At 43.4% G+C, this 16,588-nt stretch overlaps 1 protein-coding gene across 3 annotated transcripts in view; it reads left to right on the top strand.

Moving 5' to 3' along the window:
* The window catches only part of SLC20A2 (solute carrier family 20 member 2), a 107,284-nt gene that overhangs the window by 68,924 nt on the left and 21,772 nt on the right, over positions 1-16,588 (top strand). For all 3 annotated transcript variants that reach the window (XM_087418587.1, XM_087418586.1, XM_004441209.3), the window contains 3 exons: positions 8,371-8,487; positions 13,343-13,546; positions 14,607-15,198. In XM_087418587.1, the coding sequence (XP_087274713.1) occupies positions 8,371-8,487; positions 13,343-13,546; positions 14,607-15,198 (913 nt within the window). The remainder of the gene's footprint in view (positions 1-8,370; positions 8,488-13,342; positions 13,547-14,606; positions 15,199-16,588) is intronic.

Genomic DNA, 16,588 nt, shown 5'->3' with positions numbered 1-16,588 from the left:
GAAAAAATTTCTGCTAAGTGGCATGTCATATTACAGTTGAAAAGTGCCCTCTTCCAAACTGGGGGGAAACCCTCATTATTTCCTCAAATTAGGTTTTCTTAAGGCAGTTTTGCTCAGATTTTATTTTATCAGACATATCTAATTATACGTTTGTGTACTTCAGTACTGAAAATAAAAAACTGTCTCTGAAGGATTCTTAACATCATATAACCTACTTCGGCATCTCTCAGCATTCCAATAACCTTAAAGGTTGGAATATTTGTGCTCAGGACGTCCAGACTCGGGGTGACTGCCGGGGGTGAAGCCTCTCAGCTGCTTTAAGTTATAGGAAGAGCACGAGGCGGCAGGCCCTAGAGATGCGGAGAGCTGGGGAGAGATGAGGCCCTAGCCGCAGAGAAGAGCGGCTCATGGACCCCAGGTTTTATAATTCACGGACTATGGAGTGTGTTTGTCACAGACTGTTTTCATGGTATATAAAAAAATCAGAGGCAGAGAAAAACAGTTCCATACCACAAAGTTAACCCCACCACCAAGTCTGTGAATCTCAGAGCTTTCCACAGGGCTGGGCAGGCCATGGAGCACCAAGGTGGGAGTGAGCTGTCGCAGCTTCTTTGTCCACTGTCTTCTTGCTCGTGAGTCCTTGTGCTTAATTTTATACAGGCACCTAGAGCTCAGGTTAGACGACCAAAAGCCAAGCAAACCGCCAACAGCCAGACAGCTCCCGGCTCAGATTCAAGAGACGGAGCTAACCAAGGCTGGGGACGCCTTAGTAGTGCTGAGTCCTGGAAATGGGAATTGGTACAAATAAGGGTGATTTACTTGTTGTTTCTGCGTTTTATTTTTTTCTGCCCTCTATTCTTCTTGCTCCCTGGTTCTTCTTCCAAATGGTAAAAGAAGTGAACTGTGTGATTTTTATTAAAAGTTGACTTTTTCTATACTTGGCCTATTATTTTCCATCTCTTCTTTTTCTTTTCCTCATCTTTTGCTAGTTTTACTGCCAATTTGCTAAAAGAATCATCTTACTGGGAGAGTAAATTATTCTAGAGAAAATTAAACTATGTAATGGATGAGACACTAAGGATAATATAAATACTTCATAGAGAGGTTGTGAGAAATAAATAATATAAATGCTAACTTTTAATGAATTGAGTTTTACATGAATTAATCCTCTTAGTCCTCTGAGCTCCTCTAGGAAACTGGTAAAATTGCTAACTCCACTTTACAGATGGGATACTGAGGCACAGCAATGCTGAATACCCAAGGTCATATAAATCATAAGGTGCAGAACCAAAATTTGAAGCAGGCAGTCCAGTCCCGGGCCCCAGGCTCTTAGTTATGACATTACACTGCTACATGATATGGCCTGGGTAGGGCACCTAGTGCATAGTACCTGGTACCTAATGTCACCGTTAATGACAGTCAACATACGTCGACCTTAATACATTCTTTCCTTTCCCTTCACTCTCTTTAAAAATGGCTTCCAATATACTTGGAAACCTGGCTGTATGTTTTTTGTATATATTTAATATACAGGTTTTGTGAGGAGGGTGGGTGCCTCTTTAATTAGGAATATTAAAAAATCTGTCCAAGAATCTTGAAGATCATTACGCAGTTGAAAGCACAGGCATATTCCCAGTGCTCGAGTTAATGTTAAGGGCTTTGGTTGGGCGACTGCTGTCAGGAACATCACATCTCCTCACCTCCTTGAGCCTCTGTTCGTCATCATAGAGGACAGTGGCAAGACTTCCAGGACAGGGACGCCGTGTTACGTGAGATGATGTGGGTAGGGCGCTCAGCACAGTGCCTGCACATGGTAACTCTTAATACCTGGTAGGGGCTGTTTCGTTACCGTCAACCATAAGAAGCCTCATCTTTTTAGCCGTAAGTTGCCAGCATATCCTGAGTCATCCTATCTTTCTATTTTTTGCACACATATTGATATGGAAAATTTCTTACTTGAAGTTTTCTGGGGGGAGCTTGCCTAGAGGAGAAGGAAGGAGAAAGTCATGCCTCTGACGGACCCACCATTTTGTTCCTCCACTTAAGTCAGAAAAGGACTTTGCTAATATTTTGGTTCCTGGGGAATGTTTCTAGAATATCCAATAGGTGAGTCCAAATCTTATTTGTATTTAAACATTGAAAGTTAACTTTGGCCCTTCAGACTAGACTTTAATTACATACCATTTCCTCATGTGGGGCCTCTCTGCCTGTCCAGCGGTATCATAAATAGCCGTGGTGTCATACTTGGTGATGAGGCTAAGCTGAGAAGAGTCACTTCAACAATGACTCGGGCAATCTGCTCCTTTTGGAATATGTCTGTCTTTCTGCCAGCTTGGAATTTATTCTTCCGCATTCCCTTTCTTCTGTAGAACATTTCCATTCATCATAAGGGCCTCAGAGATAAAAGGAAAGAATGAAATTCCCTAACAAAATTGAGTGGCAGCATTAATCTTACCCAGTGTCAACTGTAAGAGGTTTTGATAACTAGCATTTTTCTGCATGGAGATGAATTCAGTGACGATCCGCTGGATGTTGAGTTGTGGTGTTTTGTTTTGATTTCCTCTGTTCCTCCATTCTAAAGTATTTTGAAGTTGTTTATATCTTAGGCTTAATTTGATTTGTTTTACTTTGCATTTGACATGACTTTTCTCAAAAGTCATTTTTATACTTCAAAGACTGAGTGAGCACTTTAAAAAATCATCTTTGCATTTTTGTCCTTAAAAAAATAATTTGCAAGAAGCAAAAATAACTCTAGGAAATAAAGTGCTCACTTGGGTTGGATACAAGCCTAAAGTTTATTTTTTTATTTATTTATTTTTTTGTGAGGAGATCAGCCCTGTGCTAACATCTGCCAACCCTCCTCTTTTTTTGCCGAGGAAGACGGCCCTGGGCTAACATCCGTGCCCATCCTCCTCCACTTTATATGGGACGCCGCCACAGCATGCCTTGCCAAGGCAGTGCGTCGGTGCACACCCGGGATCCGAACCAGCGAACCCTGGGCTGCCGCAGCGGAGCGCGCGCACCCAACCGCTTGCGCCACCGGGCCGGCCCCCTAAAGTTTATTTTTAATGAAAGAGCCTTTGGTTGTGTGGGACCTGGTTTGTGTTCAGCGTTTAAAGAATGAATCAGCTGAAATTCATTGCGTGGCTCTTTAAGTAGCCAGAGCAGGTCACCTAATTAAGCCTCTGGTCGTTGTATATAACTTGCAAGTCAGAGTGTGGTTCCCTAGACCAGCAGCATCAGCATCACATGGTAACTTGTCAACATGCAGACTCTCGGGCCCAGCCCTAGACCCACTACATCAGAAATACTGCTGCCTGGCCATCTGGGTTTTACCAGGCAGTCCTGTGGGTGATTTTGATGCATGATCCATCTGGAGAGCCACTGCTCTGATCACCGCTTTACCAGAACCTTTCACCACAAACACTGCTACCTTATTACGGTTCTTATGTAAAGGGGGTGTTCTTCAAAAGTTCTAACCAGCAACCCTACATCACTCTTTTTTATCAGCAAATGAATTCTCCGACTTAACCAGGCCTGGTTTCTGGCTTCCCTAGAGCAGTCTGTACCTGAGACAGGGCTGACACTGCCTCTCCTCCCCCCCCCCCCCCCCCCCCCGCCATCCTCTTCCTCCTCCTCCCCCCACCTCCTCTCCCCATCCTCTTCCTCCTCCTCTTCCTCCTCCCCCCTCCCCTCCCCATCCTCTTCCTCCTCCTCCTCTTCCTTCTCCAGTTGCAGCTCTTCCGATCCAGTCCCCAGGAAATCAGAGCATCAGCACCCTCTCCGGCCCCTGCTGGCTTTGTGAGAAGGACCTTTGTTCCCAGAGGATCTCTGTATCGTGTTATCACTTTAAGGTTCTGAGCTGTGGAGCAGCCGCAGTGACCCCTAGCCCTGGGCTGGGGAAGCCCTGGGAGGAGAGTCTACAGTTGTCACCAACACCTGGATTACAAACAGGGGGGTTTAAATTCACTTCCTTTTCAGAATTATTATAAATGAACCCTGATTTGAGAAAGCTGGTACCATATGCAAAAAATAATCCCAATTATAGGACAAGTTAGGAAATAGCATTTTTTAATTTCAAAAGAATGCTTTATTTTCTTATAGAAGCTGCTCCAGGATTCCTTTTATGCTTTTTATTTATTTATTTATTATTTTTTTGTGAGGAGGACTAGCCCTGAGCTAACATCCGATTCCAATCCTCCCCTTTTTTCTTGAGGAAGATTGGCCCTGGGCTAAAATCCATGCTCATCTTCCTCCACTTTATATGGGACACCGCCACAGCATGGCTTGCCAAGCGGTGCGTCAGTGCACGACCGGGATCCGAACCGGCGAACCCCAGGCCGCCGAAGCAGAGCGTGTGTGCCCAACTGCTTGCGCCACCTGGCCGGCCCCCCTTTTGTGTTTTTTATGCTGCTTCTAATGCTTTGAACATGTTGATCTAAAACAAAACAAAACAAGAGCTAATAACCTAGTTTATTAGGTAAGGGAGGACTAGTAAAAAGTGATTCTGCAAATGAAGTCAATGTGTGTGTGTGTTATTGTGGAAAGATGTCCGCAATATGTTGTTATGTGAGAAATGAAGGCACAGAACAGTACATACAGAATGACTCTACATCTGTTAAGTTAAAAACAAAGGAAAAAAGAAATTCTGGCAAACACTACACTATGTTTGCTTGTATCTAGAAAATGCCTGGAAAGATACACACCAAATAGTTAACAGTGTTTTTCTGGGAAGTGGGTTCAAGAGGGGAGGGTGATGAGGAATTTTCGTATTTGTACATCATACAATTTTATACTGCTGGTGTTTTTATAATAAGCCTATATTATTTACAAAATTAAAACAGAGAGAAGAAGGAAGGTTGTAGGGAGAGGCTGATGGGTAGGGGCATCAGGAAACTAACATGGGCTCCAGCCTTACTGGTTTATAGAAGTTTTATTTATTGTATACATTCTGATGATGATTGTTATATATGAAAAGCAAGAGGTGTAACAAAGTCATGACTGGAAGACTGTGTTTCTAAAAAGTTCTATTTACTTTTTCCCTGAGTCACTTAAATATTCTAATCTTTGGGGAATTTGGAATAGAATTGTAAAGATGCTTGAGGTTAGACCCAAATCACTATTCATTGTATCTTTGCTGTTCAGAAAGGAGGAGCTTGAGATGAAAGGCTGCCGAGTGGCTGGAGTGGAGGGCTGGATTCAGAGCACCCAGCCTTGGTTCCTGGCAGCCGCTTTTGGCTGAGGGAACTGGAGCAAGTCAAGCCGTGTCCTACTTTGCCTGTCCATGGGGTGAAGTGGCGCACCAGGCCTTATTGCCCTCTTAAGGTGTAATTATTAGAAAACGTTTAGATCCTCGCAGGAAGACAATTCAATACAAAATTTCTTGGTCGAAAAATTTTATTTATTTATGTTTTGGTGAGGAAGATTGGCCCTGAGCTAACATCTGTGCCATTCTTCCTCTATTTTGTATATGGGACGCTGCCACAGCATGGCTGATGAATGGTGTCTGGGTCCATACCTGGGATCCGAACCCACAAACCCCGGGCCACTGAAATGGAGTGTGCGAACTTAACCACTACGCCACTGGGCCAGCCCCGAAAATTTTGTTATGTATAAGTCAACCTTAAATTTTCAGAAGAAAAAAGTTTTCCCTTGGATATACATTGATTCAAGTGCTTTTCCATGCTGAATTTTTGTATTTAATTATTTCTTTATCTGTGGAACTTGATTTTATATATTTAGTACAATTAGATCTGTATAACACAAGTTTGCATTTCTTATATGCAGGCTTTCAAAGTAAATTCTCATGTTCTTTTGATGCTCTATTAAGTTCCTGAACTGCTGCAGTAATTTGGTAAGATCTAAATTTAGTCCCCATGTGGTCCCGCCCTCCTCTCTCATCGCTGTGCACGACTGTCGCCCTTTTCCTGCACTCCTCCGCTCTTTCCTCCGCCTGGATTTGTTACTGTGTCCCCCTCTTCCACCCTCAGTGGGCTGTTTCTCCCTGCTCTCCCTTCCAGTTTCTTGTGACTAGGAGGGTGACTGCAGGGCTTTCTGGCCCCTTCCCAGGCCAGACCAATGGCAAAGGTGCTTGCGATGGTAAAGGTTCAAGGGGCAGGTGACTTTGTGGCTTACTGTCTAAGCCAAGGATCAAAAGTCTTGTAACCGTCCTCAGTTTCTCCTTTTCGGATGTTGGTCCTGACACCCTCTGGAATCCCACGTGACCCCAGGGGAGAGCGTGGAGATGGGCTTGGAAGGAGCACATAAAGCAGCCTTGCCTGCTTGTGTTGTGTGTCTGCTCAGCATGGATGGGAAGAAATAGGGCCTGAGAGCAAAAATGTTCACTTATTGAAAAAAAAAAAAAACATATCTATATATATATAAAAAACTTCCAAATCTCTCCCCACTGTATCCAGAGATCAAGTTAGATCAAGTTAACACGATGAAGCCAAAAGTAGCACAAGTCACAATTTTACCATCAACTAAACCAGGAAACAGGGGAAACCTCTTCAAAAATCAAATAGTTTTAAGCTGTAAGTGATATCAGTTTGATGTTGGTAATTAACAGTTACCCCTCAGTTTGGCAAGCAACAGCTCTGGAGTGATCCTTTATCACGTGTATGGGGACACTGACATGGAGATACAGAGCAGAAGCCCGGCAGCCAGGGCCCACTGACCCTATGAGGTCAGCCTGAGTGGTTTACAGGCAGCTCCAAGCCTCGGATTTGGGGCAGAGCCGGGCTGGAGCTGGCTGCCAGCTAACGGTGCAGCCCCGAGTGAGTCCGCCACTTTTCTGATGTAACGAGGAGTTTGGGAGTGGAACAGTCTAGCCCCTAAGAGTCTGTACCCACCGGTGAGCCCTTAGCTATAATTAAGCTAGGTGATTCTGATTTTTTGTTTTTCATAGTTATATATGCTAATTCTGACTCGCCATTTATAGAATTAACTCCCTATTCTACCTCTTACAATTACCAAAATGTTTAATAATACCTTAATTGAATAACTTTGAGTTGGTTTGTATGTATAAAATGGCTGACCATGTAACAAAGTCTGCGTCATTAAAGATTTATTTAATCTAACAGCAAAGAGCAAAGTTTTAAATAGTTCACTCCTTTAAAGCTTTTAAAAAACTTAATTCACATAAGTGACATGCTTATTACATATTTTACAGTTTAACAGCACAAAAGCATGTGTAGTAAGAACTGACAGCTCCCTCCACTTTCCCATCTCTCCACCGGAGCAACCATTATGTCTTTTCAGAACTTTTTCTATAAATTCCTGCATATGATAGGGTGTAAATGTGGGGCTGTTTCCTTTTTTAAACATAAATTGGATCATGCTACGCATACAATTATCTTGCTAACCTTTCCTACTTAACTAGATCTGGGGCCTCTTTCCTTATCAGTGCACATGGACAGATCAACCTCATTTTTATGACTGGGAGCTAGAATTATTTCACATTTCCATAATCATGCTTATATTAGTTGTCTTGCAAGTTCTTACTATTACAAATAATGCTACAGTACGTTTTCTTGTATATATATCATTGTGTTCCTACACAAGCATGCGTGTTTAAGTTATACACCTGTGGATGTGTGTGAAATGAGCCTATTGCTACCAGTGATAGAAGATGTACAAAATTCAGAGTGATGAGCGCTGGAGACATTACAGTGTTAGGAAAATATGATGTTCCTAAACCGTGTGCCCTTCTACGCTTTTGTTGCCTAATGTAATTGCAATTTAGTATGCATTATTGGATTTTAATGAAAAGTTTTTCTATGTCATAATTCCATGAGTGGAGACTTCAAAGAAGAGTTAAGTTTGAAGGTCAATATCCTTTTAAAAAATGTTTAATTCTAAGCTGATTTTAAGAAAGGTTTGTGGATGTGGTCAGAGAGCCATGTCCAGTTAAAGCAGGGCCGCTGACAGCTGAAAAACCGAGAGGCCGCAATCAGCAGCTCTGCGCAGCATTTCAGATCTCAGCTTCCTACGGCCTGGGGAGTGGGCTGCCATCACGACAGGAGACGGTGGGCTCTTTTCTTAGCCATTTTGTCCACTTGGGAATTTAGATATTGAGATAACACATAAATGGTTTTATTCCTAACTTATTATGTTGTTTGTGCCAAATTGGTAAAATTTTAATAATTATCCTAATAACCAGTTTAATCACATATTCACAAGGCATAGTGTGTCTTAAACAGACAGCTTTCTACCACAAAAAGTATAGCACATTTTTTTGGTTGAGAGTTCTATTAAATACAGAATCCAGGAGATTCGTTTTAGGTTTGGGGAGTGGAGCATATGTTGACATGAGCCTTGACCTTTCAGAAACTGTCTGCTGACAACCCTGCTGTCCTTTTTATTTCCCAGTGCTCGGTCTGGTCCTTCCCATGTGGGCCATAGCGCTCATCTCCTTTGGGGTTGCGCTGCTGTTCGCCCTCTTTGTGTGGCTCTTTGTGTGTCCGTGGATGCGGAGGAAAATAGCAGGTGAGGGCTTTTTTATTCTTCTGATTTACAACAATGCTCCTGATTCCTCAGACTTCAGATGTAATCCACAATCCTTACTAACAGAGGGAAGTTGAAGCATGGATAACTCTAGAACATACACTGAGATACATGCCTCGTCCTTGTCTCTTGGCTCCTGACTGCTTTCTGGCTGAAACTTTCTCTTCATCTTGTGGCCTAAGTGAGCTGTAAGGTTCTAGATGCCATGCAGACTGGAAGTTAACTATGCAGTCAAGTTCTACCAGCCTGATGAAAAACATGAGTCCTTAGGGAAATGCAGATTAACACCATAATATATCACTTCACACCCGCAAGAACCGCCAAAAGTAAAAGACTAGCGATTCCAAGTGTTGATGAAGAAGTGGGTTAACTGGAATTCTCATGTCTTCATGGTGAAATGTAAAATGGTACAACTGCTTTGGAAATTAGTTTAGCAGTTTCCTGTAAAGTTAAGCACTTACCATGACCCAGTAATTCCACTCCTAGGCATTTATCCAAGAGGAATGAAAATACACGTTCATAAAAATACTTGTACACAAATCATTTAGTCATAATAGCCAAAAACTGGAAACAACCCAAATGTTCATTAACAAGTGAATGGATAAACAAATCATGGTATATTTATATAATTTCATATCAATTCCTATAACAAGACTACTTAGCAATAAAGAGAATGAACTACCTGTAAATAAATTTCACAGGTGTTACGTCGAGCAAAAGAAGCCAGATACAAAAGAGTACATACTGTAAGATTCCAGAGAAAATTGATCTGTAGCGATAGAAATCTCTGGTTCCTGGGGCGGCAGGGGGTTTAGGAGACTGACTGTAAAGGGTCAGGAGAGAACTTCTCAGGGTCGTGGAAATGTGCTCTGCCTTAACGGGGGAGTGGTTATGGGGTGTCCTCATGTGTCATGGGTCATCTACCTGCACATTTAAAATGTATGAATTTTATTGTATGTAAATTATACCTCAATAAAAACAATTTTTGAAAAAACAAGAAGAATATGGCTTAGAAAGCTGTTGGAGCTATTTTCCTGTCACTAGCAACGTAATTGAATTCCAAGCCTTGAGGCCACATGCTTTTACAGGGCTCTCAAAAGAATTATTTACTTTTGACCTCAGAGTGTGCCACACAATCATGTTTCAGTGTGGACATATCTGAATTTGAAAACCCATATTTCAAAGAAGACCAAAACAAATGAGACATACCATGCTCATGAATTGGAAGACTCAATATAGTATAGATGTCAGTTTTTCTCAAATTGCTCTACAGATTTAACACAATTTAAATAAAAATCCTAGTAGGAGATTTTTGTAGATTTAGACAAGCTACTTTTACAATTTATATGGAGGGGCCGGCCTGGTGGCGTAGTGGTTAAGTTCACCCTCTCTGCTTAGGCAGCCCAGGGTTTTCGGGTTTGGATCCTGTATGCGGACCTACACGTTGCTCATCAAGCCATGCTGTGGCGGCATCCCATATACAAAATAGAGGGAGACTGGCACAGATGTTAGCTCAGGGACAATCTTCCTCAAGCAAAAAGAGGAAGATTAGCAATGGATGTTGGCTCAGCGCCATGCTCCCTCACCAAAAAAAAAAAAAAAAAGATTATGGGGAAAGGCACAGGAACTAGAATAGCCAAAACAATTTTGAAAAAGAACAAAGTTGGAGGATTCATACTACTTAACTTGAAGACTTCCTTTAAAGCTGCAAGACAATGTGGTATTAGTGAAGAAATAGACACCTAGATTAATAGAACAGAATAGAGTCCAGAAATAGACCCACACAAATATGGCAAATTGATTTTCAACAAAGTACAAAGGCAGTTCAATGAAGAAAGAATAGTCTTTACAACAAATGGTATTGGACTAATTAGACATCCATATGCCAAAAAAAGAATCTTGATGTAAGCCTTATGCCTTGTAAAAAAAAATAACTCAAAATGCGTCATAGACCTAAATGTAAAATAGAAAATAATAAGACTTTTAGGAAAAAAAATAAGGGAAAATTTTTGTGACCTTGGATTAAACAAAGAGTTTTTTAATATGACACCAAAAACACAACTCATAAAAAAAAGAAGTTGATAAAATGTACTTCATCAGAATTAAGAACTATTGCTCTGTGAGAAACACTGTTAAGGGAAGGCAAAGACAAGCCACAGACTGGGAGAAATGTTTGCAGGTCCCCTGTCTGACAGAAGACTTGTTTTCAGAATACATAAAGAAATCCCAGAAAACAACGCAGAGGAAAAATGAGCAGAAAATATGAACAGACACTTCATCGATAAAGATATGTGAATGGCAAATAAATCTATGAAAGGTGCTCAGCATCACTAGCCATCAGGGAAATGCAAATGATAGCTGCAATGAGACACCACTACACACCAATTTGAACAGCTTTCAAAAAAACAGACAATGCTAAGTGCTGATGAGGATGAGGAGCAGCTGGAACTGCTGATGGGAACGAAAAATGGTACAGTCACCCAGAGAAGCAGCTTGGCAGCTTCTTATCAGGTTAAGTATACGCTTACCCACTCCTAGGTATTTACCCAAGAGAAATGAAAATTTAAAATCACACAAAAATCTGTACATGAATGTTTATAGCAGCTTTGTGATCACCAAAAACTGGAAACAACCTGGATTATCCACAGAATGAATAAATAAACTATGGTGCATCCATATACTGGAACACTACCTAGCAGTTAAGAAGAATGAACTATTGATACATGTAACAACTTGGATGAATCTCTAAGGCATTATGCTGAGTAAAAGAAGCCAGTCTCAAAAAATTACATATGGTTTCATTTCTACGGCATTCTGAAAAAGACAGACTGTAGGGACAGAAAGCAGATAATGGTTGTCAGGGGTTAGGGCTGGGCCGAGGGTCTGACTACGAGGGGAGCTTTGGGGGATGATGGAACCTTTCTGTATCCTGATTGTGGTGGCGGTTACACGAATCTAGACGTGTTAGAATCAGGACACACACACATGCAGATGCAATTTACTGCATGTAAATTTAAAAACTGATAATAAAAAAAATCCACATTATGTACTTCATCAGAATTAAGAACTATTGCTCTGTGAGAAACACTGTTAAGGGAAGGCAAAGACAAGCCACAGACTGGGAGAAATGTTTGCAGGTCCCCTGTACATACAGGGGACCTGTATGTACATACATTGTCAAACATTTGCAATTAATTAATTGCATACAATGTCAAACTAAATAGTGAAGCCGCATTGAACATGGATTGATAACCTCCTGCTTCCTCCCCTCGCGTGTAGGTGCTCCCTGCTCTCTCCTGAATGTAAATACCACCTCCTCCAGGCATACAGAGTACTAGCCTAAGATGAGCCCCTTAACCTACTGCTTGGCTGATTTAACCCCAGGGGAATGATAAACTATACTCACATGCTTTGATTTTTTTTAAAGGCTTTTCCTAATAGCTGAACTTGCATGTCAAATGGAGCATAAAGTCTTTGCTTTCCAGCTGTAGGCTATAATGTCATAGCAGGAAGCTGACATTGCTCCCCATTCTGGCTTCCCAGGAGATTTTTTGTCAATGCGACATATTTTGATATTTCAACATATAGTTCTTGTTCTGTTATTTTAAGTACACACTAGTGATTAAGGGCATGTGACCCTGGGCAAATGGTTTAATCACCCTGTGCCTCAGTTTGCTCACTAATAAAATGCAGAAAATAATAACCTGTCTTGTGTGTTAACAATTTTTGTTTTAATTATTATTATAATCTTTATAAATATTATCTTTTCTCATCTAGATTATAAGCAATTTGAGGTCCGAGATCTGAATATACATTTTTTTTGTTCCCTGTAGTACATAATAGAAACTTAGTATTAAAAAACCTATCTGGGGCCGGCTCCGTGGCTTAGCGGTTAAGTGTGCGCGCTCTGATGCTGGCGGCCCGGGTTCGGATCCCGGGAGCGCCCCGAGGCACCACTTCTCCGTCCAACGTGAGGCCGAGTCCCACGTACAGCAACTAGAAGGATGTGAACCTATGACATACAACTATCTACTGGGGCTTTGGGGGGAAAAAACTGAATAAATAAAATCTTAAAAAAAAAAAAAAAAAAAACCTATCTGTATATCTGACTGTCTCGGTGCATAAAGAGAGTTGATAAAGATAGGGATGATGAATGAGTGTATCCAGCAGAGGGGAGTATTTCCACTTCAGTCCTGGAGGTGAGAGCTTCCAGCTTTGCTCAGGAAGAGGAGTAAATCAGCAGCACCAGGTGTCAGATGTGACTAAAAAGAAGGCTGCAGAGCTTTGAAACTGCTTCTTTACAATCCCTTGTTTCTTTTGAAAGTAAAGGATTTTTAAAAGTAAGCGGGATCTCTCTGTTCCTTTTTGGAAAATGGTTTACTTTTTTCCTAAGATTTGGTGACCAGAAGAAATCTGAGACCAATAATTTATTGAACAGAAGAAAACCAAACACTATAACAATATCTTTGAAGACAAAAAGGATAAACATTTCAGTGATTCTGAGGTTAGTTTAAGAAAATAGAAGGCCGGTCTGGAGGGTTGTAGAGTGACAGAATGTTAGCCCTGGGAGGGACTTTGGGGATGGGAAGCAGGCCTGTCTTTTTTGTTGGTTTTGGATGAAGTGGCTCAGGCTAAGCCCGCATCTTCTCCTCAGTAGCTGAATTTTCTGCCTTGCGTTTCCCAGATAATTGATTGAACTCTCCACTTTATTTTCTCTATGTAGCTATAACTTTTCTTTCGTTCCCACAGTATAAAGATAAACGTTTTTTATATTCATTTTTCAATAACAAGAATTCTCTTTCGAAATTTTCAGTTATGACTACTATATTTTCTTTAGGCAAATTACAAAAAGAAGGTGCTTTATCGCGAGTCTCTGATGAAAGCCTCAATAAAATTGAGGAAGTGGAGTCCCCAGTGTTTAAAGAGCTACCAGGTGCCAAGACCAGTGACGACAGCACAGTCCCTCTCACGGGGCCGGCGGGGGACACGGCTGGGGCCTCGGAGGGCGTCTCGGCGGGAAACCACCCCCGGGCCTCCTACGGTAAGCCCCACGTGGAGGGGTGGGGTGTGCACGGCGCTAGAGAGGGGTCCGGGGGTACCCGGCCGGGCCTGCGTGGGGGCGCTTAGGTTTTAATGCAGGAAAGTGTCCCCCAATTGTATGTTTTGAGAAAACCCAGGGGCTGAAGAGGCCTGGGGAAGCCTCTCAGTCAGCAGGGCAGGCCTACTGTTGCCCTGGACGTGCAGTGCGGCCGGCGGTGCCCGGCCCGCGCGCTGAGCCTCGGGGCAGCGCTCCCAGCGGCGCGTGCGCATCTCCCATGTGCGGAGTTGCTGCCGCTGCAGGCTGGTTGTGCAGTTTACGAAGAACGCCTTCCCGGGGGAAGACGCGCACAGAAAGCTGAAATTGCAACCAAGGAGGTCGTCCTACTGTAGAAGCACACAAGCCTCAGAAAAGCTCAAGACTGCCCTGGGGGTGTCCTTTTGTCTCATAACATTTGTGGACAATGCTGGGCGAGCACCAGCCTCTGCCAAGCCTGTCCGGGCAGCTTCCCGCCTCCCTGCAAGGTGGGCCCTGGCACCCGCTTTCCGTGGGTGCCGTCTCAGACTCGGCGCAAAGAGCGCAAGGTAATTTTGCCCCACCGACCTGACGGATACTGCCTGTGACAGTCATGGTTGGCCTGTTAAGGAGCACCTAGAGTAACTGTCTCATGGGGAACTGGGTGTTGTCCTTCATGTGTCAGGTTTTCCTAAAATAAGTTCTTTGTAAGGATTCTCCCTTCATTGGTTACTAGAAACAGGAAAGAGTACTGTAGTAATTTCTGGAGACACTTTTCAGGAGAACTTAAATAACATCATTTTTTAAATACCATGTTATTAGTTATACCCTTTTGTTGTATATTCCCACGTTTCCTTTTTTATTTTAGCCATATTACATGTCCTTTATGGTCAATTTAGAAAAGAAAGCGTGTGCAAAAAAATTGAAATCGCCCATAATCCAACCTTCCAGAGATAACCACCATATAAGGAGCGGGCAGTATTTCCTTCCAGACACACTTAATGTTCAGAAGGCTGGAAAAGAAGACTCTTTCTTTAACCCTTTTCAGGAAGGGCGCTTTCCATGACTCACGGCTCTGTGAAATCGCCCGTCTCCAATGGCACGTTCGGCTTTGACGGCCACACGAGGAGCGACGGTCACGTGTATCACACCGTGCACAAAGACTCGGGGCTCTACAAAGACTTGCTGCACAAGATCCACACAGACAGGGGCCCCGAGGAGAAGCCGGCACAGGAGAACAGCTATCGGCTGCTGCGACGGAACAACAGCTACACTTGCTACACCGCAGCCATCTGTGGGCTGCCGGTACACGCGACTTTCAAAGCTGCTGACCCGCCGTCCGCGCCAGAGGACAGCGAGAAGCTGGTGGGGGACACTGTGTCCTACTCTAAAAAGAGACTTCGCTACGACAGCTACTCGAGCTACTGCAACGCGGTGGCAGAGGCTGAGATCGAGGCGGAAGAGGGAGGTGTGGAGATGAAGCTGGCGTCGGAGCGGGCAGACCCTGAGCAGCCTCCAGAGGACGCTGCGGAAGAGGAGCGGGAGGAGAAGGACACAGCCGAGGTCCACCTCCTGTTCCACTTTCTGCAGGTCCTCACTGCGTGCTTTGGATCCTTTGCTCATGGGGGCAATGACGTGAGGTGAGTACGTTCGTTCATTCAACAAGTACGTCTGGAGGGTCTGCCGTGTGCCCGGCACTGTCCTGGGCGCCGCCATACAGCAGCGAACAACACGCCCAAAAATCCCTACCGGAAAGGAGGGCGGGGGGGGCGCAGACAGTAAACAGATAGATAAGTAACTCGTTTAGGGTGCTAGACGGTGATCAGTGTTAACGGGAAAAATAAAGTGGGGGGAGGGGCGCATCGGGGGGATTGCCATGCTGGATAAGCTGTCGAGGTGAGGGCTCGCTGAGTGAGATCTGAAGGGTGTGAGGGAGCCAGGATGTGCGCATCCCGGAAGGGGGGACGCAGGAGCAAAGGGCTGAGGCAGGAGTGTGCCGTGTGTCTTCTAGGAAGAAGAAGGAAGCCACAGAGGGAGAGTGTAGACTGTAAGGTCAGCAGGTCATAGAGGCCAGGAATGTGTAGGGAATCCCGGGAATATGTAGAAAGTCTCTTCTCTCACCTCACTAGCTGGGTAGCACTGAGTAGACAAGTCACTTGATTTCCCAAAGCCTCAGTGTCCCAATCTAATTTACGGGTAAAACTAGTACCAAGCTCATGGGGTTTCCATGAGGATTAAGTGAGATGCTTTATATAATGTGCGTAGGAGATTGTTCCTCACATAATCGGTATCTATATGTTTTCACTATTACTCTCATTATAATTTTCATGCAGGGCTAATCTTTTCATCCAAATCAGGAAAATGTGCTATTGTTGCATTTTTTATCGCCCAGTTACATGACTCTCCGTTTTACAGTGGGTTTCCATACACTGTCCACCCACATGCAACTGCATTTCTGTTCTTTTTAAAAGAAGTCTTCCCGCCAGACAGAAGGCCAGACGTCGTCTGTTCTGCTCAGTGTCACACATGTGTTGCCTGTGATTTTATTTGAGGCACCGTGTTCTCCTATCTTCTTAATTTCTTGATTGCCCCTCCTAGCACCACCTAACTTCCTCCTCCTTATCGAGAATTCTTTGTTGAAGGCCTGGTGCTGGCAACGGGTCATGCATTGGGTCCCTGTCCTTTAGGAGTTTAAGCTCCAGTTAGGGAGATAAGAAAAGCATGTACGTGGGAAAGTAATAAACCACGCAAAACCAGTATTTCAAGGCCTAAGGAAGAGCTTAGGCAGCCACTGCTACAGGTGACCAGAGTTCAGAGCAATTGCTTGCAGTTTAGGGCTGGTTTTGAGGCTTTTGGGGAGGGATATGGTCTGATAAAAGCAAGGTTCTAGAAATAATAATGTGACAGTGAAGAGGGGGCTTCTGTCCACTCCACAGAGGTTACTAAGTTTGCATCAGGCCTCGGTGCTGAATCATTTATAACCTACTCTAATCCTCCTCAAAACAGCCCTTTGAGGTCCTAAGTAGTATC

This window comes from Ceratotherium simum, chromosome 28 (assembly GCF_057802395.1).
Source record: "Ceratotherium simum simum isolate JZ-2026a chromosome 28, ASM5780239v1, whole genome shotgun sequence".
In the NCBI taxonomy this organism is placed as follows: domain Eukaryota; kingdom Metazoa; phylum Chordata; class Mammalia; order Perissodactyla; family Rhinocerotidae; genus Ceratotherium; species Ceratotherium simum.
The sequence above is the reverse complement of the archived record's forward strand: the minus strand, read 5'-3'. Positions and strand labels throughout refer to the sequence as shown.